The 25,370-nt window shown below is 36.1% G+C and overlaps 1 protein-coding gene across 1 annotated transcript; it reads left to right on the top strand.

Moving 5' to 3' along the window:
• The first annotated feature begins 6,347 nt into the window (after positions 1-6,347).
• On the top strand, positions 6,348-15,186 carry LOC149212565 (putative GTP-binding protein OBGM, mitochondrial). The gene is made up of 5 exons (XM_089388725.1): positions 6,348-6,383; positions 13,050-13,161; positions 13,410-13,492; positions 13,628-13,690; positions 13,839-15,186. Exons 1-5 carry the CDS (start codon positions 6,348-6,350, stop codon positions 15,123-15,125), a joined length of 1,581 nt encoding a protein of 526 aa, XP_089244851.1. The 3' UTR covers positions 15,126-15,186.
• Positions 15,187-25,370: the final 10,184 nt, after the last annotated feature.

The raw sequence follows: 25,370 nt of genomic DNA, 5'->3' as shown, positions 1-25,370 counted from the left end.
TATCATAGTTGGATCTCTGAAAGGGAGGGTTTATTGGTTAAGTAGGATTTTTGTGCCTCATTAGCAACAAACCATAAAAAAAACCCCCTAAATTTGACCATTGTGTTTCATAGGTTGTTCTTCAGTGATGATTAACAACGAAAAGCCTCGTAACATTGCGGTAGCACGGGGAAAATTTTAAGAACCACCATAAATTTATATGTATAATAAATGGGCTAATCCCCATGATACATAGGAAAAATAGGAGGCGATTTTATCAATAATATAATATGTATATATAATTTTTTTGGCGAATCTCTCACCAAATTATATTATCTTGTACAGTGATGGATAATTTTTCACTGAATTATAAAATCTTATAAGATCTTGACAAATCTTTTACTGAATAATAAAACATTGTGAAGTCTTGGCGAATGTTTTGTTAAAGTATGAAACCATATATGATAATAAGAAAACATATTCATTAAACTGTAATATACTAACATACATGTTTGGAAAAAGAAACATAATTTTCTCTTCCTCCAAACAATGTTCCAAGTTTCAGTGGCTGTGTTTGTCAAGGTTCTTACAATACACTCTTTCATATCCTTATATTAGTTTTGATAATATTCCACAAAAAAGTTCTTGTAGGTGTTGATATTGAAAACGAGTTCTGTCAAGGTAGGAGAGATTAATCTTTTGTCTACAACTTTTGTCAAGCTACCTTTTTTTTCAAGTTATCAAATTTCTTTCTTATTCTATAGACTCCAACTGCGAGATCAAAAAAACACATCAAGTTTGTTTACCCCAACATGCCAACAAGTAGCAAGCCCCAACTATATTATATAAGAAAGTATTAGGTATCCCAAGGGATTGAAGGGGATCTAATTGAAAGAAGTGACCATTGTGAGAATCCTTCCAATCAATATATGAATATATAAATGTAGATTTATTATTATTTTAATTGGAAATCTTCAATTAAATGATAAAATTTAATTATGTCTCTCCCAATATAAATTGCTTATTAGCATAATTCACTACCCTCATAGGTCTCGCATTTTTTAACAACATTGTAATATGTAGATTAATTTCCTTTTTGGTGAACAATATCCACCTTTTAGGAAAATATGGTGCAGTAGCTCCAACCCCTACAGATCATTAGGACAAACTAAGAATAGCACAAACCAACTTATTTTTCAAACAACTAATCCAACATCAGTACCTAAACTTTTTCATGAAGATATCATATTGAGAATGTTTGAAAAATGGTGAGAAATCTTCTGCGAGGGTGATGCGAAAAGAGTGACAAGGTTTCATTGTTTTGAATTTTTTTTGTTAAATCAGAGAAACGTTAAAAACCAACATTAATGGAGATATTGATATTTTTTACTAAATTTTGTGAAGTGATTATATGTAGCTTTAACCATTCACCTTAAGATGTTTTTACAATAATTTCCTAAGTCTATTTAATATCTTCATTATCATAAAACCCAACCTATATCCATCTTAATAGACTTAATATCTTCATTATCATAAAAACCAACCTATATTCATCTTAACTCCACATCTACCAATCTTAGGGGGATGAAATCTATTTATCCCTCTGAGCATTTGGTAGACCCAGAATTAAGATGGATTAAGATGATAGAATTTCCCACTACACATCTACCAATTTTAGGGGGGATAAATATATTTATCCCTCTAAGCATTTGGTAGACCCAGATGGATTAAGATGATAGAATTTCCCCTTTAAATAGTCTTTAAATAGTCTATGATCACATGAATACCATGGTATTACCTACCATGGTATTACTATGGGTTATCATAGACCTTGAGATTAAAAATTACTATTAGTAATTTATAAAAATTAATAATTGATTTTTATTTTAACCAAGTTAAAATGTTTAATATACATTAAATTACAACATCCATTTTTACTCTTGATCCACAAAGCTCCGAGAGGATCAAATATTTTTCCACTCTATGCTAGTTTGCATATCAAATATTTTTCCTCGATAATATTTTTCCACTCTATTCTAATTTGCATATCAAATATTTGTCCACTCTATGCTAGTTTGCATATCACGATATTTCTAGTTTGCATATCAAATATTTTTCCACTCTATGCTAGTTTGCATATCAAATATTTTTCCACTCTATGCTAGTTTGCATATCACGATATTTGATACCTCTCGGGCTTAGTAGATCCAGAGTAAAGATGGATCTACTGATTTAATTCCCCATTTAAATAGATCTATGCTGGTTTAATTCCCCATTTAAATAGGATACATTCCACGTGAATACCATGGGTCAATACCATGTGCCATTTTTATTTTTATTAATACGAATATTAGGGTTATTTTAATTTTTATTAATACTAATATTAGGGTTAATAATGTTTTTTTGCATGGTATTAATAATAATGTAGCCCATGGTATTTGGCCCATAGAATTCACTTAAATAAAACATTTTTTTGAACCTTCATAAATAGAAAACTGGTTATGGAATAAATATAAAAAGAGGTTTTATTTATTTACTATACGTCTAGTTCATTTATATTTTTATACCTCCACTTTATTTATATTTTTATTTGTTTACACCCTTGCAGGTATATATGGTGATTTATGGAGTAAATATAAAAAAATGTTTTATTTATTTACCATACATATCATTTATTTATATTTTTATTTGTTTATACCCTTGCATGTATATAAGGTAACTTATGGAGTAAATATAAAAAAAAAATGTTATATTTATTACCATACCTCCACTTTATTTATATTTTTATTTGTTTACACCCTTGCATATATATAAGGTGATCTATGGAGTAAATATAAAAAATGTTTTATTTATTTACCATACCTCCACTTTATTTATATTTTTATTTGTTTACACCCTTGCATGTATATAAAGTGACTTATAGAGTAAATATAAAAAAATGTTTTATTTGTTTACCATACCTTTTGTTTATTTATATTTTTATGACTTGTAGAAGTATATTGTTTTGTTCTTTGAACACTGCTGATTTTCTTCTCATACATTATATACAAAATTCTCAAATATGTATCTCAATATAATTTTTGTGGTACATATTAACTTGAAAGTTTTGTGCATATGCAGTAAGTGGTATTTTAGTCACATTTTCTAGTTGGTTGCATATCTGAGAGGCTATGGCTTGTGTTATTTCATATTCGTTGAATAGCTGCCAAGATTTAGAAAGCTCTTTTTGGCCTTGACTAGGAAATCAGTTTCAAACCTTAATATATATGCATGTATTCGAGGTTATAATGTCATCACTAATACAAATGTGCATCTCTTTTCCAAAATCATCAATACTCAATAGGATACGTTTTTTTTGTAGTGGTTGCTTGAAACTTGATGATAGACCTATTAATAGACTTATAAATTTCTTTGATTTATCTTGTTAAAATTTCAATACATGGTAAGCACACCTACAAACCTTAGAAATCTGAAAACTCAATGAAACATCAAAACTATTATTTGTATACTGAAAAGTATGACCAACAGACAATAGAAATTCGTAGCACTCCAAGTCACGTTTGTTTTTTCTTTATTTTCTGTAAGAAAAAATTGTACAATGCAATGGCTACAAGACCTCAGTGTATGTTAACCAAGAGAGACCATGTCCACTTGTATGGAAAAGTAGGCGAGGGTTTACAATGTTGGAACACTAGGCTCAGGCACCTAGGATAGAACACAAAGGATACATGCATGCATGAGTTAGGATGCCGAGGGAATTGCCCCTCGGATCCATTCAAACTCCATTCCCTTGTGTGCACAATTCAGCAGAGAAACCAAATCGTGGACAACGGACAGGGATGCAGTCTGGTAAGGTATCATTTCGCAGATCGACTACACCATGAATTTTTGTTGTTTTCCGTGTGAGCATTGTGTTTGGCTAATTCATACGCAGAGAAGGCCCAATCTTTGAATCCATTCTTTAGACGATTGATGCATCCACTAGTGCAACAACCCCTCGGTGTTTCACTTTCGTCTGGATTCGTAGCTAAAACGCGTTCCCTATTAGTGTCCCCAAGTAAGCAGAGTCTCAATGTAAAGACACGAAATTATGGATATGCAAAAAAAGAGAGACCTCTTTAGTTGGAACCTAAGACAATACAAGAGGTGTTCACAATTATGTATGCCAAACGGTGATTTAAAATTAGCATGTTAGTATCACAGATACGATTCGTCAATACAAAATTAAGAATAAATAATTCGAAGGGAGGTGAGGAAGCATGTTATATATTTAGGCGTGGGTGTTTGGCTAATTCGTAGGAAGGGAAATTTTGTGAGCATTGCATTTGGCCAATTCGTAGGCAGAGAAACCCCAATCTCTGAATCCATTTATCAGTCACAGTCGACGCATCCACTGGTGCAACAACCTCTCGATGTTTGATTTTCCTCTGGATTCGTAGCTAAAAGGCACTCCCTATTAGTGCCCCAAGTAACCAGAGTTTCCCTGTAAAGACATTATATATCATTGTTTAGCAAAATGGTCGTGACTGAAACAAAAAACGTTTTTTAGATGTCCCACAACCGCCTCTATATGTGTAACATAGTGTTATTTTCATGTCCTCAAACAATCCATTATATTGCTACTATTGCAAGACAATCATTTGTTTCTTATGTTTTTGCAATATAGTTCAAAGTGTTTAAAAGGAAAAATATATAAATAAATTATGAAATAAATCCCCCTTGAGGCTTTATGTATATGCTCCTAGCTTCATCCTACTGGATATTATATAGTAATAATGATTTTTGTCATTTCTTACTTGCAGCTCAGTTTTTCTCAATTTTTTGAATATACCTTAAGTTCACAAGTTCATAGTTGATGTTTTTTGACAAACAGAGTGATCTCTTTCCCATACATAACAATGCCCTTTATTTGATATCATGCATTTACATAGCTTGGCTTGCATTTGGGAGTTCATTACCTTAGGCCCCCAATCACTGGAAATCCCAAAACGCAATTTCAAATCTTTCATTGCTTTTTTTTCACAGCAAGCCTCTTCTACGCTTGTAATCATTCACAGTTAAGATTAGGTCATGCCTCCTTCAATCATTACTAGGAATTTTCACTCCACTTGTTTCCTCAATCTTCTGCTTTTTAGATATAAAAGTTAAATGGGCCCCTTGAGCACCCTCAGACTTCTGCAGTTCAACAAGTGATATAGGAAGCTTGAAATCATGCAGAGAAAACAACTTTGCATCTTCAAATACAGGAGCCTCAGTGTCTGCAAGCTTTCCTTCATCCTCGGAAGTTTCCAATGTTGCAACTACCTCTGCCTTGGTTACAGATGCCTCTGCCTTGGTTACAGTTGCCTCTTTGTTAGTACTTGTGTTGCCTTCTACAACATTTGCAATCTTTTTTTTGGAATAATGTTTTGAGGAGAGGGCTAAATGGGCCGTTTGAGCCAGCATACTTTTGCAGTTCAGCAAGTGATATAGGAAGCTCAAAATCACGCAGAGAAAAGACCTTTGCATCTTCAGATACAGGAGACTTAGTGTCCTTCATGCTTGATAGTTTCCAATGCTGCAGTAGTTACAACTTCCTTTTCCTTGGTTGCATCTACCTCTTTGTTAGCACTTGTGTTGCCTTCAGCAAAATTTGCCTTTGTAGTGAATTTTGTAATTGAGTCCGGCGTTGAGTAAAAGGATCATACTTTGCTTCACCTGCTTTAAGATTAAAGTTCAGAGGCTTGATCTCATAAGCATTCTTGAAATTTTCAGCCTTGTTTTTCTTATTCATCTCCGCAAGCATCAAGGATCAAGGATTTTGCATTCTTTCTTTTGCTCTAAAGGGAAATGACTTCTAATTCCTTCAACCTTGTTTTAGTTCTATTATCTGTAAGCTCCATCTCTCATCTAAGCCTATCATTTTTTGCAGCCATAGTTGAAGGCCTTGAAGAAGCCGACTAATTTTCCCGCAACATCTATTTTTCTAGTTTCTGCAGTGTACACAAAATTATTTTATCTCCTTTGGGTCCACAATGTAATCGAGGAAAATGATAGGTTATGCTCTAACACAAAGGAATTCAAATATTGTTTGATACAACATAAATGGTCTTTGGTTAAAATTCTAAAATTTAAAGTTGGTGAATTTTAAGGTTCCTAGATGTTTCTTTTGTTTTTCAAGTCTCCTTAACTGAATGGTGGAATCATATAATTATAAAGCTTAAAATGGTAATTTTGATAGCTAGATTTGAGATATGTTTTAGAATTTTGGCTGTTATATGTAAATTGTCTTTCATGTTAATGTTTTTGCAGTAACACATGCAAGACTCAACCAAAATTCTATGAAATTGCTTTTGGCCTCTTAAAGGGGAAGCATGCGTGTTAGTGTAATGGCTGAGATTTTGGTGAAGGATGTTAATGATATGGTGCTTCCTTTTTGGAATGGGGAGTGTTTCTAATATGTGGTGAGAATCAAATAGTTTGTATGGTTTATCACCCCTAGCCATAATCGAAGTACACTATTGTTCTGTTTTTTCTATAACTTTCACATTGAAACTCCACAGTCACAACAATTGTTAGTGCTTCTAAGACAACACATTTGTGAAAACAGTGAGTACAAGTCCTCCATTGAAACTCCACGGTCACAACAATTGTTAGTGCTTCTAAGACAACACATTTGTGAAAACAGTGAGTACAAGTCCTCAGTTGATACATTTCAGTACTTCTTGTGCCTTTTAACATCATCTTAGCTTGGATGTTGTAATGCACCGCCTTACATAACTAGGGGTAGTCACTATGTTAACCCGAGACTCAACATGTGGTTAAGAGAAATGGTGTTTCATAGGTTGTTCTTCAGTGATGATTAACAACGAAAAGCCTCGTAACATTGCGGTAGCACGGGAAAATTTTAAGAACCACCATAAATTTATATGTATAATAAATGGGTTAATCCCCATGATACATAGGAAAAATAGGAGGCGATTTTATCAATAATATAATATGTATATATAATTTTTTTGGCGAATCTCTCACCAAATTATATTATCTTGTACAGTGATGGATAATTTTTCACTGAATTATAAAATCTTATAAGATCTTGACAAATCTTTAACTGAATAATAAAACATTGTGAAGTCTTGGCGAATGTTTTGTTAAAGTATGAAACCATATATGATAATAAGAAAACATATTCATTAAACTATAATATACTAACATACATGTTTGGAAAAGGAAACATAATTTTCTCTTCCTCCAAACAATGTTCCAAGTTTCAGTGGCTGTGTTTGTCAAGGTTCTTAGGAAGGGAATTTTTGTGAGCATTGCATTTGGCCAGTCCTCAGTTGATACATTTCAGTACTTCCTGTGCCTTTTAACATCATCTTAGCTTGGATGTTGTAATTCACCCCCTTACATAACTAGGGGTAGTCACTATGTTAACCCGAGACTCAACATGTGGTTAAGAGAAATGGTGTAATGTTTTCCTGTAATTGTTGTGTAAATTTTGTGAGGAAGCATTATTGTTTCCAATTGCATTTTATTTAGTGTTGTGAAAATCACAATTTTATAAAAAAATCACGATTTTTTTATTTTCCCGATAATATCGCGCAATTAATTCAATGATTTTTCAATTTTGAAAAAATTGAGATTTAATCCTGATTTTTTGGGAAAAAAATCTTGATTTGTTTGTTTGTTTTTTTAATTTTTTTTAATTTTGCCGATTTTTACGATTTTTTCCGATTTTTTCCCGTCACCAATTTACTCCCGATAACGATTTTTGAAACACTAATTTTATTGAATCATATGATCAAATTACAGGTTCTATTAGTGATAGTTGTGGCTCAAAAATCAACACCCCCTCTTTTCCTTTTTATTTTTTAGCCAATTTTGTGACTAACAACAGTTATGAAATAGCCACTACCCATTACACTATGAGCATTAAGATCAATGACTCCATAGTACATATTTCAACATATTTACATATTAACCTAGTTACATATTTCAACACTCCCTCTTAAATAGGGAAGTATTCATAATCCATACAAGGTATTTGGACATTCTCAATCTGAAAAATTCTCATAAGAAGAGTCGAGCTGGTAACCCATTTGTATTAGCATCATATCATCTAGCGTTGTCACATAGCAAGGTCTTGACTAACAACTTTATCTCTCTACAAGATCAGAGCACAATGTTGGCAAGACTAATGATTTATAGACACCCTCCTCATTGTCTCTCTTGGAGCATACCCCACCCGAGACTCTCAGAGTGTGTTGCACCAGGAATATTCTTATCTTTGATTCCCAGTCCTCAAAGAATATCGGTCTTCTATAACTACTCTTATATTGGATGCCCTACCACATATTTAAAGAGTATCGAATGTCAGATGCTTACCTAATCCTCCATTCTATCTTCCCAAGTGAAGACAATAATGATGTGTCTATCTTTCCCTCTCAATTAGGAAGGATATGCCCATTCTAGTGAAGGAATGTACCATTCTTATAAAAGGAGTGTACCCAAGCTCCCTCTTAATCAGGGACTTAACGAAGCTCCCTCTTGACCAGGGACTTGTTGCACATTTTAACATCATCTTAGCTTGGATGTTGTAACACAACCCCTTACATAACCAAGGGTAGTCACTATGTTAACCTGATACTCTACTTCCTACGCCTTTTTACACCATCTTAGCTTGGATGTTGTAATGCACCCCCTTACATAACCAGGGGTAGTCACTATGTTAACTCGAGACTCAACGTGTGGTTAAGAGAAATGGTGTAAAGTTTTCCTGTAATTGTTGTGTAAATTTTGTGAGGAAGCATTATTGTTCCCAATTTCATTTTATTGAGTTCATATGATCAAACGACAGGTTTTGTTACTAATAGTTGTGGCTCAAAAATCAACACCCTCTTTTTTCCTTTTTCTTTTTTTACCAATTTTATGACTAACAATAGTTATGAAATACCCACTGCCCATTCCATTATGAGCATTAAGATCAATGGCTCCATATTACATATTTCAACATGTTTAAATATTAACCTAGTTACATACTTTAACACTCCCTCTTAACTAGGGAGGTATTCATAATCCATAGAAGGTACTTGGACATTCTCAATATAAAGTATTCTCCTAAGAAGAGTTGGATTGGTAACCCATTTGTATAGCATCATATCATCTAGCATTGTCACATAGCAAAGCTTTGACTAACGACTCTGTCTCTCTAGAAGATCAGAGCATAATGTTGGCAAGACCAATGATTTATAGACACCCTCATCATTGTCTCTATTGGAACATACCCCACCCGGGTCTCTCAGAGTATGTTCCACCAAGAATATTCTTATATTTGATTCTGAGCCCTCAAGAATATCGGTCCTCTACGACTACTCTTATATTGGATGTCCTACCACATCCTTAAAGAGTATCGAATGCCATATGCTTATGCAATCCTCCATTCTATCTTCCAAAGTGAAGACAAGAATGATGTGTCTATTTCTCCTTCTCAATTATAGAGGATATGCCCATTCTATTGAAGAAATGTACCCATTCCTATAAAAGGAATGTACCCAAGATCCCTCTTAATCATGGACGTGACTAAGCTCCCTCTTGACCATGGAATTTGTTCAAGTAGCTCTTTAGGTGGAGACCATGAGACAACCAGCTACTTTAAGAGCTCTTCCTTTTTGATGTCATGAACTTATTTTTCTTTATTTAGGAGCCTTCATATTTTTTAGGACTTCTTCGTAGGGTATCGACCATCCATCACTTTCATTCATGAATCATGTCAATCATGTCATATCTTCTTTCATTTGGAAGTGTTAATTTTAGACAACAATGGTATGTTCTATCTATGCTTTAGAGCAATTTTACTTCAATTTCTTTGTGAGCCCAATATCATTTTCAGTTTAGAAATCACATAAATATGCAAGTAAAATGCTGATAGAACATAGACATAAACAGTGGAAGACAAGCCAAGACAAGAGGACACAAGATGTGGCACCAATCAGGGACAAACCCCAATGTGGGGAAACCCTTGATCAAATCTTCTTTTAGTTTTCAATAGTTCAGCAAAGACAGAGATAGTACAATTTACAAATTTTGATAATTTATGACACAACAAAAGAGCCTTAACCAAAAAAGTCAACGTTGGTCAAACGTGAGATCAGATTGCCTTGATTCTTGTGCCCAAATCTGTGGCCTGCTAAGACAAAATCCCTCCACCCAAAATCGCACCAAAATAGGTCAACGCAGCCCAAAAACCTCTGAAAATTTCGGTCAAACCTGGTCAATGGTAGATTTCCCAAAAAAACGTCGTTTAGGGCCTCAAAACAGCTCCGGAAGTTTAGGACCCGAAAAACTGCTAAAAATAGTAAACTGCGCTATAATTAAGGAAACTGAAAATGCTGAGAGGAACAATGGTGGGGGTCTAGGTGGACTTGACAGGTGGCCACCAATATCCACCTGGATCATGGTGGAATCTCAAACTCCCTACTCTTACTTCCTCAATACTCCATTCCCAATTTCTGCTCGCACCTTCCTCTTCATCTCTCTCCCCTCCCCTCCACTTCAAACTCAACTTTGATGGTGCCTCTCAGGGAAATCCTGGGGAGGCTAGCTTTAGAGGAGTTATCGAAGACCACACAGGCTAGGTTATACATATGTACAAGAGTCACATTGGACATGAAAGCAACAATGTAGTTGAGATCAAGGTGCTCATAGCAGGAATCCAAATTGCTCATAATAATCACCTTATGCCACTCATTGCCAAAGCAGACTCTTAGATCATCAACAACATGGCCAACAAAATTATGAATTGCTCACTGCCTACAAAGCAAGCTCTATGCTCGCGAATCGACTACCATGTTCAATACCTAGCACACATTTTGAATCACCATGAAGCCATCGTCTTCTCGCATGTCAAGCAGAAAGTGAACACCCTCACGGACTTTCCTTCCAACAAAGGCATCAAAGATCAACAACAACTGGAATGTTGGTCATTCGCAGTAGAGAACCTCACAGAGTGGTTTCACCAAAGCTCAAAGTTGGTTCAACATGATCTCCACTCCCCAGATCTGGGTGACCAGGTGGCGATTGCTCCATCTGATTGACGAATTGTGGCATGTGTAGAGCATTTGGCTTCACATGGATCTATCCTGGCACATTAACTCCATGCACCCCTCCGCTTCGATTTGCAAGGACCACCTTGCGTCTTCTCCAGTTTATTTCACTCACCGTGACCTAAACTCCATGCCATTCCTCCTCTAGCTGCTCACCCTTCTGCCCCATACCACTTCACCCTGCCCTACTGCTTCACCCACCAGTTCTTGTACACCAACCATGAGTGAGAATAGAGGACAGGGTCATCACCCTGGTCGAGGCCGCGAGAGAGGGAGACCCCCTACCACCCTGGATGACCACTCAATCGCCACCATGTTTGATCATTCCATCCCTAAGAGCATCCATAAGAAAGTTGTGGCCATGGACGAAGAGGAAATGCACCATGGATGCTAAGCCCTCTAGGATTTGCACAACCTTCTAGCCTGACAGCTAAAGGACTAAGGATAAAGCCACCCATCAAATTGTAGAGCTCTCGACGCTCCTTAGCCACTCGCCCCCCACCTTGAAGCGGCTCACTTGCAAGGACCTTCACATCGATTACCCCTCGAATGTCCCTTCACTAGTTAGGTCTCCCACACACTCCCCTCCTGCTAGCTCCCCCCCCCCCCCCCCCCCCCCCGCCTCCACCTCACAAAGCTCCCCTGCCTCCCGACGCACCAAATGTTCCATCTTCTTCCCCACCTAGGCCCTGCCCTTATGATTGTTACATTATGGAGGAGGGTGATGCGTGGAAGGCTTGTGGCACTTCTCAGGTGTAAGGTGGCTCCAACTCGGCCTTTGCCTGGCTTCACAACAGTTCTCGTCACTTGTCAGCTTCCTGAGTAGACCCAGGTTGGTTTCTCCTTCTCTTTTGATCTATGGATTTTGAAAGACCTTTTTGCTTCTGAAATTTCCAACTTAATACCATAGTTGTTGCTTGGCCAAAGAATTTGAAGACTAAGGACCTTCTTCCTCAACCTCATTGTGACACTATCATTTTGTATTAGTCCACTGTCCAAGCAACGCGAGGCCTCACCCTCTTGTGCAATTTCTATGGTTTTATCTTTTTGAAAAATAATGTAAACAATGTTAACTCTAGTTTCCCCTTCGAAAGGTAGAAAACTCTTGTTTCATCTCTCTGGTTTCTCACTAAAAGGCAGGGAAAAATACTCATGATTGTACATATTGTAAATTTGGCTCAATGAAATATAATTTAGGTATTCTTACTTTTGGGAAAGAAAAAAAGAGAGAGAAAAAAGAAAAGAAAAGAAAAACAACATATTTTCATATTTCATTAAAAATATATATTTAAATTAAAGTATAAAGCCTAGTAGATTAAATCTATTTTTATACATCGGCTCAACTTCATGTCGACCCCCCTGCTGCGGACTACTTTCATGCGCCTATTGAATTGACGTTAGGGGGTGGATATGGAGGTCCTACCCTTGTGCATGAGTCGAGAGTTTCTTACCTTGAAGGCATCATAGCATATTAGAAAACAGCGGAATCTGCTCCATTACGGGAAACCGCTTTTTAGCGGTAGCAAAGAGCGCTCTATGGCCCTGCTATGGTTTCAGGGTTTTCTAAATTCCTTCTGCAAGAACAGATACTCTGTGCCATTGAGATACAAATGTAGGGAAGGGGCCTACACAAAAATGGTGAAATAAGTTGAATGTGAATCGGACATATCAAAATGTGGAGGCGGCAGAAGGTGTTCCAATTCCTTTGTAATGCAAAACAATATTTGAACGACCGGCAACAATGGATTCCTTCTGCTTCTGTGTATTCAGATGCTCCCAGGAAGAAGGGAAAACTCGCTCCATTGTAGGTGAGTATAAAAAAATCAAATATTTTTCTCAGATAAAATGCATTTTCCACTTTTATTTAATTCTTTTGCATCGCATTATGCATGAAATCCATGATTTTGCGGCCTGCAATCGGTAAAATTTAGGGCATACTATACATGTTTGTAGAAGTCCTATTGATTACTTTGGTGGGTATCATAGGAACGAAAAAAAATGGTGGACATAATTAGGTTGTGGGTGAAAGGAGGGAGAGGAGGTGATGATTGCACCAGTTACCGTAGAAGTCGCCATGCTCGACGCGCCGCGCCAGATGGTATGCATTCTTGTTCAATTATTTTCAATAAGCACATTTTGTAATTTCAGAGTTAATTTTGTGCACTCATTACACATTTATAGAGGCTTTCGGCACATGTATGACATGTGATCGTTGCATTTGAACATGAACAGAATCAAAGCCTTAAAACCAACTTGATTGAAAGTTAATGATGGGCGTTTGATTTTTAACTAGTTTGATTCTTGAGAGGCTTTTTACGAAAATGTTAATGATGTTGTATAACATAGGTGGAAAAGGAGGTAAAGGTGGCGATGTTATCCTTGAAAGCTCTGCAGTAGTTTGGGATCTAAGCAACCTGCAACACCACTTGGTATGCGTTTTTATTACCATATTTGGAAACTCATCATTCTCGTAGGGTATAGGATTTTATCTTCTTTCCCTCTAACATAGTCTTTCTTTGGAAAAAAACAGTAGCAATTATAAGGTTGGTTCATGCTTTTTGCAGAATGCACAGAAAGGTGGTCATGGATTTCCCAAAAATAAAGTGGGGAGCAGAGGAGCAGACAAGGTTTGCAAATTATCATTTATCTTGCTGTATTGGTATATAATGTAGTTGGAATGCTTTGTTTTCCCTAAGATGCATCTACGGAAGCACACATGTTCTAGCAGAAATGATCATTGCCATCAAGTCATTTAGTGGGTTACTTCCTCTGCAGGTTGTACAAGTACCTGTGGGTACTGTAATTCATTTAGTCCGTGGTGTAATTCCGTCAACTGTACAATCTACTCCGCTTCAGGAAATGTTTCCATGGGAGATTCCAACAACTGATCTTGAAAGCAATAAGCATGTCGACCTTGAACTCCAAAACGACAAGAATGATTCTTGCACAGAAGCTTTGGAGGTATATGAAAACACAAAAGGTTATAGTGTTCCTTTAAACAGGAAAGACAAGAAAAACAGAATGGAAGTCAGCTCTTGCAAGATTCGGAATCAGACCTCGAATTCAAAGCAGCTGGATGATGAAAAATGGTTGGGCTTTGATGAATCGTGTTCCCATTCTGAAAGTAGTAAGAAACAAAGTTCATGGGATGATTGGGAATATGAAGGAGATGAAGATTTTGAGGGAGAAGAGGGTTCTGAAGGGGAGGAATCTGAAGCAGAGATGATAGAGGACTCAGTAGCGGAATTCGTAGAACCAGGGCAGCGCCTATTGGTTGCTTGTGGAGGAGACAGAGGACGAGGAAATATTGCCATGGCAAGGGATCCGAGGATCCATAGAACTAAACTTAGTGATGAACATGATTCTACTGATGACCTGAAAGATACAGATATGGAATTTGATGGGCAAAGCCAGAAGGATTTACAAAGATGTGAGCATGATCGTGGTCAACCTGGTACAGAAGCGGTTTTGATATTAGAGCTCAAAACTATTGCAGATATAGGACTTGTTGGGGCACCGAATGCAGGAAAGAGTACTCTTCTAGGAGCCATATCACGGGCTAAACCTAGTGTTGGACATTATGCGTTTACAACTTTGAGACCCAATATAGGCAAGCTTGAATATGAAGGCTTTTTCTACGTCACAGTTGCTGATATTCCTGGGATTATAAAGGGAGCACACGAAAATCGAGGTTTAGGGCATGCTTTTTTGAGGCATATTGAGCGGACTAAGGCCCTAGCATATATAGTAGACTTGTCATTGGCCCTAGGAGATAGAAAGGGACTTCAGCCTTGGCATCAACTACGAGATCTAGTATTTGAACTTGAGCAGCATCAACCAGGGTTATCTGACCGATCCTCATTAATAGTGGCAAATAAGATAGATGAAAATGGTGTCGAGGAGGTGTTTGAGGAACTCAAACAAAGGATACCGTCTGTGCCTATTTTTCCTGTCTGTGCTGTGCTGGAAGAGGGAATACCAGAGCTAAAAGTTGGCCTTCGAGAACTCATTGATGGACCCAAAAAATGGAAGCTTGAACTAACGGGGATTTGTGTGGACTAGGCTTATGTTGGGCTTAATCACTACATTTATCTATATGGAACTTTTCAGCATTGAATTTTCATATGGTCGTTACTACGAGATTTTTGTTTAAGAAGGCTAAGGATGTGAACTTATCTGTAAATTGCGGAGTATGATAAGTCATAAGAGATTTTCTTTCATTGCTGGATACGTAGCATCGACATCAGTCATAACAAATCTCAAAATAACTGTATTGACCGTCTTTGCATTTACTTTAATCTATTCATCTATTTCTAGATATTGATATACCTTTCTTTTGGAGTTAAAAAGAACATCAAATTTGTTGAATTTCTCTGTCGAACTACCTTGAACATGTGGCAGGCCTCGTGCTTTTGCCATTAGTAAATGTTTCGATGAAAGACTATTGGAACATAGATGGATGTATTCCTGATCCTTTGCTGTGAATTGATTAACATGTACTTTCTGTATTAAACTTTAAATTTTTCGAGAGCATCTCTTAGTTGGGTCCCACGATTCTTTGATGCGAAAACTTTATTTTAGGATTTACTTTTATTTCACTATAGTTATTTTGTTGATTATCAAACTAAAGCTTAGTAGTTTTTACAGGGTGCAAGCAGCTGGGATATTTTTGGCTGGTTTTTGCAGCATATACTGTACTTGCATCATGTGGTGTATTTCATGATGGTGAGGAAGAAGTAACTATTTTCCTATCGCTCAGAAAGAACCTGAATAGCTAGTAAGCTCATACATGTAATGTTTATCTTTTAAGCAACCAAAATGAGTATAGCAAAATCAGGTTAACAGGTACACCACACAGGAAAGAGAAACTGGCTCACATTGACATAATAATCAAGAAACTGAAACTTGAAGAGGTATTCTTTGCTTTTGCAAACATAGGATACCTCTTCTTGGTTATTTTAAACTGAAACTGTAAACTTGATTAACTATCAAAAGCAGTTAATCTGAAACTGAAACTTGTTAAAGCAAAGTATACCTTCTATACACTGTAGCAGATTATTCTGAAACTGAGGACGATCATTTTAACAACTGTTTTGTCAGTTCTTCTGCGATGTCATGAGTCAGAAGATGGTACAGCCTGCAATTGTTATGGATGATAGTGAACTCTTTGTCAATGCATTTAATGATATAATTCAGAAAGCTATCTGTCAATTTCAAGTTTAACTTGGCAGCCAAAATGCATCAATTTAAACTTGAAATGGACAAACTGCTATGTGGCAGTCAATTGGCTACAACTTATCCTGTTAATATAGTGATGACAAGAAAGATAAATCAAAACCTATGTTCTTTATATTCCTGGTTCCAGCGGCCCTTCAAAATCTACTTCATTTCCTAAAAGAATCCCATGTAATTGCTAGATAAATGACAGAAAATTTGTTCCAGCTGGTTTCCTCTCTCCACTTTATTAGATTTTGGGCACTAGACTCAGTGCACACACACACACACTAGATCTGGTAACAACTTCCACTTAACTTTACTCAGCTAATAAACTGAAACACACTAATATGTCTAACTTTTACACAGTGGAAACTTTAAAACTAGTGATTAGATCATGCGCAGTAACATATTAGACATGTGTTTCCCAATTAATAGTTCTTCATTAATTCTTCTTAGAACCTACTTGGGTTCCCTTACGGGGATGATTTCCCTTGAGGAAATGACATATACAACAATTACCTTGAATCTGATCTTAGATCCGTCCTTGATTTCGTTTTTCTGGATCTCCTTTGCTGCTTCGTGCTCTTTCCTCAGACCTGGCACAACTGAGTATCTCACTCACAACAAACCTGCAATATTACTCATGCAGATCTCTTGCTTTCTTGAAAGAATCTTTCTCTGAATGTCTCATTGAGAGAATCTCTTTCTCAATGTTTCCTGCCCCTGCATGTCTCTATGCTCTCTTGCTAACAATAGGCCCTCTTGGCCCTCTCTCAGTCATCTCTTGGCCCTCTTTGCCAACAATAGGTCCTCTCAGCCTTCTTTGTTCTCCACAGGCCCTCCCGGCCCTCTTGTTGCCAATAGGCTCTCTCGATGCTCTTGGCTATCAACAGGCCCTCTTGGTCCTCTTCGCTGTCAATAGGCTCTCGTGGCCCTCTTCCAACAGGCCCTCTTGGCTATCAATAGTACCTGTTGGCCCTCTTGGCTTCCAACAGACCCTCTTGGTTGTCACTAGGTTCTCTCAACCCTCTTGTTTGTCAACAGGCCCTCGTGGTTGTCAACATGCCTTCTAAGCCCTCGTGCTTGTCAATAGGCGCTCTTAGCTCTCTTGGCTGTTAACAAGTGCTCTCGGTCCTCTACAGGCTTGAGGCCTACTCGGCCTTTTCCTTGACAAGATGCCCTATTGCTGACAATGAGAATGAATCACTCACCCTTTTCCTTGACAAGATGCCCTCTTGCCGACAACGAGAATGAATCACTCGCCCTTGCACTTATACTTTTCCAAAGGGTGCAATACCATGGGTCTATACCATAGGTCATCAAAATACCATGGGTCTATGGGTGCAAAGCTCCATCACTTAGCCCACTTGCCCCACATGTGAAAATACTTCTGATGCTACCCAAAACATCGACACTCCGTGTTAGTGAGGGATGTATTCTCACAACACCATCTGGAAGTGGTTCTGCCTTCAAACTTGGAACACTTGTGATATAGATATGAACCTAAAACACATATGACACTCTTGATCTACTACCACAACAACTCCATATGACATAGAAGCAATTCCTGCTGTATGACAGGGACCCTTCTTCAAAGACATCCTACTCCTAGAAACCTCTTGCTCCTGAGCATCTTGCATGGCCATCTTGTACCATGACTTCCTGAATCCACAGATTCTTCTCCTCTGAGTTGTTGAGTACCTTTGAGCACGCTGACTCCCTCTGGAGACTGGCTCCCTCTTGAGCATAGGTTGCAAGCCTTCTTGGCCCTCAAGGTCTTTGCTTCACCTTCACTCCAAGTTTCTCACTTGGATCTCTAATGGCTATCTCAGCCTTTGGACCATCTTGATCTTGCCTTCTCGGCCACTCTCCTATCACAAGAATAGATTTGGCCCTTACTTGGCCCCTCCAAGCTCAGATCTCTTCACAAGACATTCATAGATGGACCATAATGGGTCTCTCTTTCATTTCTCTCTGTCTAATCTTATTAGCTGACATAAGTATTCAGTTTGAGTATAAATGTTAGTTGATAATCTCTAAAGTCTTCTACCCAGGCCTTCACAATGTTGATTAGTCTATCATAGTTGGATCTCTGAAAGGGAGGGTTTATTGGTTAAGTAGGATTTTTGTGCCTCATTAGCAACAAACCATTAAAAAAAACCCCTAAATTTCACCATTGTGTTTCATAGGTTGTTCTTCAGTGATGATTAACAACGAAAAGCCTCGTAACATTGCGGTAGCACGGGGAAAATTTTAAGAACCACCATAAATTTATATGTATAATAAATGGGCTAATCCCCATGATACATAGGAAAAATAGGAGGAGATTTTATCAATAATATAATATGTATATATAATTTTTTTGGCGAATCTCTCACCAAATTATATTATCTTGTACAGTGATGTATAATTTTTCACTGAATTATAAAATCTTATAAGATCTTGACAAATCTTTTACTGAATAATAAAACATTGTGAAGTCTTGGCGAATGTTTTGTTAAAGTATGAAACCATATATGATAATAAGAAAACATATTCATTAAATTGTAATATACTAACATACATGTTTGGAAAAAGAAACATAATTTTCTCTTCCTCCAAACAATGTTCCAAGTTTCAGTGGCTGTGTTTGTCAAGGTTCTTACAATACACTTTCATATCCTTATATTAGTTTTGATAATATTCCACAAAAAAGTTCTTGTAGGTGTTGATATTGACAACGAGTTCTGTCATGGTAGGAGAGATTAATCTTTTCCGTACAACTTTTGTCAAGCCACCTTTTTTTTCAAGTTATCAAATTTCTTTCTTACTCTATAGACTCCAAGTGCAAGATCAAAAAAACACATCAAGTTTGTTTACCCCAACATGCCAACAAGTAGCAAGCCCCAACTATATTATATAAGAAAGTATTAGGTATCCCAAGGGATTGAAGGGGATCTAATTGAAAGAAGTGACCATTGTGAGAATCCTTCCAATCAATATATGAATATATAAATGTAGATTTATTATTATTTTAATTGGAAATCTTCAATTAAATGATAAAATTTAATTATGTCTCTCCCAATATAAATTGCTTATTAGCATAATTCACTACCCTCATAGGTCTCGCATTTTTTAACAACATTGTAATATGTAGATTAATTTCCTTTTTGGTGAACAATATCCACCTTTTAGGAAAATATGGTGCAGTAGCTCCAACCCCTATAGATCATTAGGACAAACTAAGAATGGCACAAACCAACTTATTTTTCAAACAACTATTCCAACATCAGTACCTAAACTTTTTCATGAAGATATCATATTGAGAATGTTTGAAAAATGGTGAGAAATCTTCTGCGAGGGTGATGCGGAAAGAGTGACAAGGTTTCATTGTTTTGAATTTTTTTTGTTAAATCAGAGAAACGTTAAAAACCAACATTAATGGAGATATTGATATTTTTTACTAAATTTTGTGAAGTGATTAAATGTAGCTTTAACCATTCACCTTAAGATGTTTTTACAATAATTTCCTAAGTCTATTTAATATCTTCATTATCATAAAAACCAACCTATATCCATCTTAATAGACTTAATATCTTCATTATCATAAAAACCAACCTATATCCATCTTAACTCCACATCTACCAATCTTAGGGGGATGAAATCTATTTATCCCTCTGAGCATTTGGTAGACCCAGAATTAAGATGGATTAAGATGATAGAATTTCCCACTACACATCTACCAATTTTAGGGGGGATAAATCTATTTATCCCTCTAAGCATTTGGTAGACCCAGATGGATTAAGATGATAGAATTTCCCCTTTAAATAGTCTTTAAATAGTCTATGATCACATGAATACCATGGTATTACCTACCATGGTATTACTATGGGTTATCATAGACATCGAGATTAAAAATTACTATTAGTAATTTATAAAAATTAATAAAATTAATAATTGATTTTTATTTTAACCAAGTTAAAATGTTTAATATACATTAAATTACAACATCCATTTTTACTCTTGATCCACAAAGCTCCCAGAGGATCAAATATTTTTCCACTCTATGCTAGTTTGCATATCAAATATTTTTCCTCGATAATATTTTTCCACTCTATTCTAATTTGCATATCAAATATTTGTCCACTCTATGCTAGTTTGCATATCACGATATTTCTAGTTTGCATATCAAATATTTTTCTACTCTATGCTAGTTTGCATATCAAATATTTTTCCACTCTATGCTAGTTTGCATATCACGATATTTGATACCTCTTGGGCTTAGTAGATCCAGAGTAAAGATGGATCTACTGATTTAATTCCCCATTTAAATAGATCTATGCTAGTTTAATTCCACATTTAAATAGGATACATTCCACGTGAATACCATGGGTCAATACCATGTGCCATTTTTATTTTTATTAATACGAATATTAGGGTTATTTTTATTTTTATTAATACTAATATTAGGGTTAATAATGTTTTTTGCATGGTATTAATAATAATGTAGCCCATGGTATTTGGCCCATAGAATTCACTTAAATAAAACATTTTTTTGAACCTTCATAAATAGAAAACTGGTTATGGAATAAATATAAAAAGAGGTTTTTATTTATTTACTATACGTCTAGTTCATTTATATTTTTATACCTCCACTTTATTTATATTTTTATTTGTTTACACCCTTGCAGGTATATATGGTGATTTATGGAGTAAATATAAAAAAAATGTTTTATTTATTTACCATACATATCATTTATTTATATTTTTATTTGTTTACACCCTTGCATGTATATAAGGTAACTTATGGAATAAATATAAAAAAAATGTTATATTTATTACCATACCTCCACTTTATTTATATTTTTATTTGTTTACACCCTTGCATATATATAAGGTGACCTATGGAGTAAATATAAAAAATGTTTTATTTATTTACCATACCTCCACTTTATTTATATTTTTATTTGTTTACACCGTTGCATGTATATAAAGGCAGTTGTCTATAAAGCGACTTTTTGAAATTTTCAAAATAGAAATTTATTAATCGCAAGTTTGATAGCTAGTTTCTGCACAATAAATCCCTTTTCATGCTGAATCCAAATATGCAATTAAGAAACCATTTTAACTAATTTTCATTTTTGTTTCACCGAATCTCCAAAAAGTCGCATTATAGACAACTCCTATATAAAGTGACTTATAGAGTAAATATAAAAAAATGTTTTATTTGTTTACCATACCTTTTGTTTATTTATATTGTTATGACTTGTAGAAGTATATTGTTTTGTTTTTTGAACACTGCTGATTTTTATCTCATACATTATATACAAAATTCTCAAATATGTATCTCAATATAATTTTTGTGGTACATATTAACTTGAAAGTTTTGTGCATATGCAGTAAGTGGTATTTTAGTCACATTTTCTAGTTGGTTGCATATCTGAGAGGCTATGGCTTGTGTTATTTCATATTCGTTGAATAGCTGCCAAGATTTAGAAAGCTCTTTTTGGCCTTGACTAGGAAATCAGTTTCAAACCTTAATATATATGCATGTATTCGAGGTTATAATGTCATCACTAATACAAATGTGCATCTCTTTTCCAAAATCATCAATACTCAATAGGATACGTTTTTTTTGTAGTGGTTGCTTGAAACTTGATGATAGACCTATTAATAGACTTATAAATTTCTTTGATTTATCTTGTTAAAATTTCAATACATGGTAAGCACACCTACAAACCCTAGAAATCTGAAAACTCAATGAAACATCAAAACTATTATTTGTATACTGAAAAGTATGACCAACAGACAATAGAAATTCGTAGCACTCCAAGTCACGTTTGTTTTTCCTTTATTTTCTGTAAGAAAAAATTGTACAATGCAATGGCTACAAGACCTCAGTGTATGTTAACCAAGAGAGACCCTGTCCACTTGTATGGAAAAGTAGGCGAGGGTTTACAATGTTGGAACACTAAGCTCAGGCACCTAGGATAGAACACGAAGGATACATGCATGCATGAGTTAGGATGCCGAGGGAATTGCCCCTCGGATCCATTCAAACTCCATTCCCTTGTGTGCGCAATTCAGCAGAGAAACCAAATCGTGGACGACGAACAGGGATGCAGTCTGGTAAGGTATCATTTCGCAGATCGACTACACCATGAATTTGTGTTTGGCTAATTCATACGCAGAGAAGCCCCAATATTTGAATCCATTCTTTAGTCGATTGATGCAACCACTAGTGCAACAACCCCTCGGTGTTTCACTTTCGTCTGGATTCGTAGCTAAAAGGCGTTCCCTATTAGTGTCCCCAAGTAAGCAGAGTCTCAATGTAAAGACATGAAATTCTGGATATGCAAAAAAAGAGAGACCTCTTTAGTTGGAACCTAAGACAATACAAGAGGTGTTGACAATTATGTATGCCAAACGGTGATTTAAAATTAGCATGTTAGTATCACAGATACAATTCGTCAATACAAAATTAAGAATAAATAATTCGAAGGGAGGTGAGGAAGCATGTTATATATTTAGGCGTGGGTGTTTGGCTAATTCGTAGGAAGGGAATTTTTGTGAGCATTGCATTTGGCCAATTCATAGGCAGAGAAACCCCAATCTCTGAATCCATTCATCAGTCACAGTCGACGCAGCCACTGGTGCAACAACCTCTCGATGTTTCATTTTCCTCTGGATTCGTAGCTAAAAGGCACTCCCTATTAGTGCCCCAAGTAACCAGAGTCTCCCTGTAAAGACATTATATATCATTGTTTAGCAAAATGGTCGTGACTGAAACAAAAAACGTTTTTTAGATGTCCCACAACCTCCTCTATATGTGTAACATAGTGTTATTTTCATGTCCTCAAACAATCCATTATATTGCTACTATTGCAAGACAATCATTTGTTTCTTATGTTTTTGCAATATAGTTCAAAGTGTTTAAAAGGAAAAATATATAAATAAATTATGAAATAAATTCCCCCTTGAGGCTTTATGTATATGCTCCTAGCTTCATCCTACTGGATATTATATAGTAATAATGATTTTTGTCATTTCTTACTTGCAGCTCAATTTTTCTCAATTTTTTGAATATACCTTAAGTTCACAAGTTCATAGTTGATGTTTTTTGACAAACAGAGTGATCTCTTTCCCATACATAACAATGCCCTTTATTTGATATCATGCATTTACATAGCTTGGCTTGCATTTGGGAGTTCATTACCTTAGGCCCCCAATCACTGGAAATCCCAAAACGCAATTTCAAATCTTTCATTGCTTTTTTTTCACAGCAAGCCTCTTCTACGCTTGTAATCATTCACAGTTAAGATTAGGTCATGCCTCCTTCAATCATTACTAGGAATTTTCACTCCACTTGTTTCCTCAATCTTCTGCTTTTTAGATATAAAAGTTAAATGGGCCCCTTGAGCACCCTCAGACTTCTGCAGTTCAACAAGTGATATAGGAAGCTTGAAATCATGCAGAGAAAACACCTTTGCATCTTCAAATACAGGAGCCTCAGTGTCTGCAAGCTTTCCTTCATCCTCGGAAGTTTCCAATGTTGCAGCTACCTCTGCCTTGGTTACAGATGCCTCTGCCTTGGTTACAGCTGCCTCTTTGTTAGTACTTGTGTTGCCTTCTACAACATTTGCAATCTTTTTTTTGGAATAATGTTTTGAGGAGAGGGCTAAATGGGCCGTTTGAGCCAGCATACTTTTGCAGTTCAACAAGTGATATAGGAAGCTCAAAATCACGCAGAGAAAAGACCTTTGCATCTTCAGATACAGGAGACTTAGTGTCCACAAGGTTTCCTTCATGCTTGATAGTTTCCAATGCTGCAGTAGTTACAACTTCCTTTGCCTTGGTTGCATCTGCCTCTTTGTTAGCACTTGTGTTGCCTTCAGCAAAATTTGCCTTTGTAGTGAATTTTGTGATTGAGTCCAGCGTTGAGTAAAAGGATCATACTTTGCTTCACCTGCTTTAAGATTAAAGTTCAGAGGCTTGATCTCATAAGCATTCTTGAAATTTTCAGCCTTGTTTTTCTTATTCATCTCCGCAAGCATCAAGGATCAAGGATTTTGCATTTTCTTTTGCTCTAAAGGGAAATGACTTCTAATTCCTTCAACCTTGTTTTAGTTCTATTCTCTGTAAGCTCCATCTCTCATCTAAGCCTATCATTTTTTGCAGCCATAGTTGAAGGCCTTGAAGAAGCCGACTAATTTTCCCGCAACATCTATTTTTCTAGTTTCTGCAGTGTACACAAAATTATTTTATCTCCTTTGGGTCCACAATGTAATCGAGGAAAATGATAGGTTATGCTCTAACACAAAGGAATTCAAATATTGTTTGATACAACATAAATGGTCTTTGGTTAAAATTCTAAAATTTAAAGTTGGTGAATTTTAAGGTTCCTAGATGTTTCTTTTGTTTTTCAAGTCTCCTTAACTGAATGGTGGAATCATATAATTATAAAGCTTAAAATGGTAATTTTGATAGCTAGATTTGAGATATGTTTTAGAATTTTGGCTGTTATATGTAAATTGTCTTTCATGTTGATGTTTTTGCAGTAACACATGCAAGACTCAACCAAAATTCTATGGGCTTGCTTTTGGCCTCTTGAAGGGGAAGCATGCGTGTTAGTGTAATGGCTGAGATTTTGGTGAAGGATGTTAATGATATGGTGCTTCCTTTTTGGAATGGGGAGTGTTTCTAATATGTGGTGAGAATCGAATAGTTTGTATGGTTTATCACCCCTAGCCATAATGGAAGTACACTATTGTTCTGTTTTTTCTATAACTTTCACATTGAAACTCCACAGTCACAACAATTGTTAGTGATTCTAAGACAACACATTTGTGAAAACAGTGAGTACAAGTCCTCCATTGAAACTCCACGGTCACAACAATTGTTAGTGCTTCTAAGACAACACATTTGTGAAAACAGTGAGTACAAGTCCTCAGTTGATACATTTCAGTACTTCCTGTGCCTTTTAACATCATCTTAGCTTGGATGTTGTAATGCACCCCCTTACATAACTAGGGGTAGTCACTATGTTAACCTGAGACTCAACATGTGGTTAAGAGAAATGGTGTAATGTTTTCCTGTAATTGTTGTGTAAAT

Source organism: Pinus tabuliformis, chromosome 1_1, assembly GCF_031772625.1.
Source record: "Pinus tabuliformis cultivar Carrire ecotype Pingquan chromosome 1_1, CPIR1, whole genome shotgun sequence".
In the NCBI taxonomy this organism is placed as follows: domain Eukaryota; kingdom Viridiplantae; phylum Streptophyta; class Pinopsida; order Pinales; family Pinaceae; genus Pinus; species Pinus tabuliformis.
The sequence above is the reverse complement of the archived record's forward strand: the minus strand, read 5'-3'. Positions and strand labels throughout refer to the sequence as shown.

Excerpts from the sequence above, each read along its gene's own strand:
- LOC149212565 (XM_089388725.1), top strand. The coding sequence starts at position 6,348 with ATGGCTGAGATTTTGGTGAAGGATGTTAATGATATG. Across the intron at positions 13,162-13,409 it reads TCGACGCGCCGCGCCAGATG|GTGGAAAAGGAGGTAAAGGT; the intron begins GTATGCATTCTT and ends TGTATAACATAG. Across the intron at positions 13,691-13,838 it reads GGAGCAGAGGAGCAGACAAG|GTTGTACAAGTACCTGTGGG; the intron begins GTTTGCAAATTA and ends CTTCCTCTGCAG.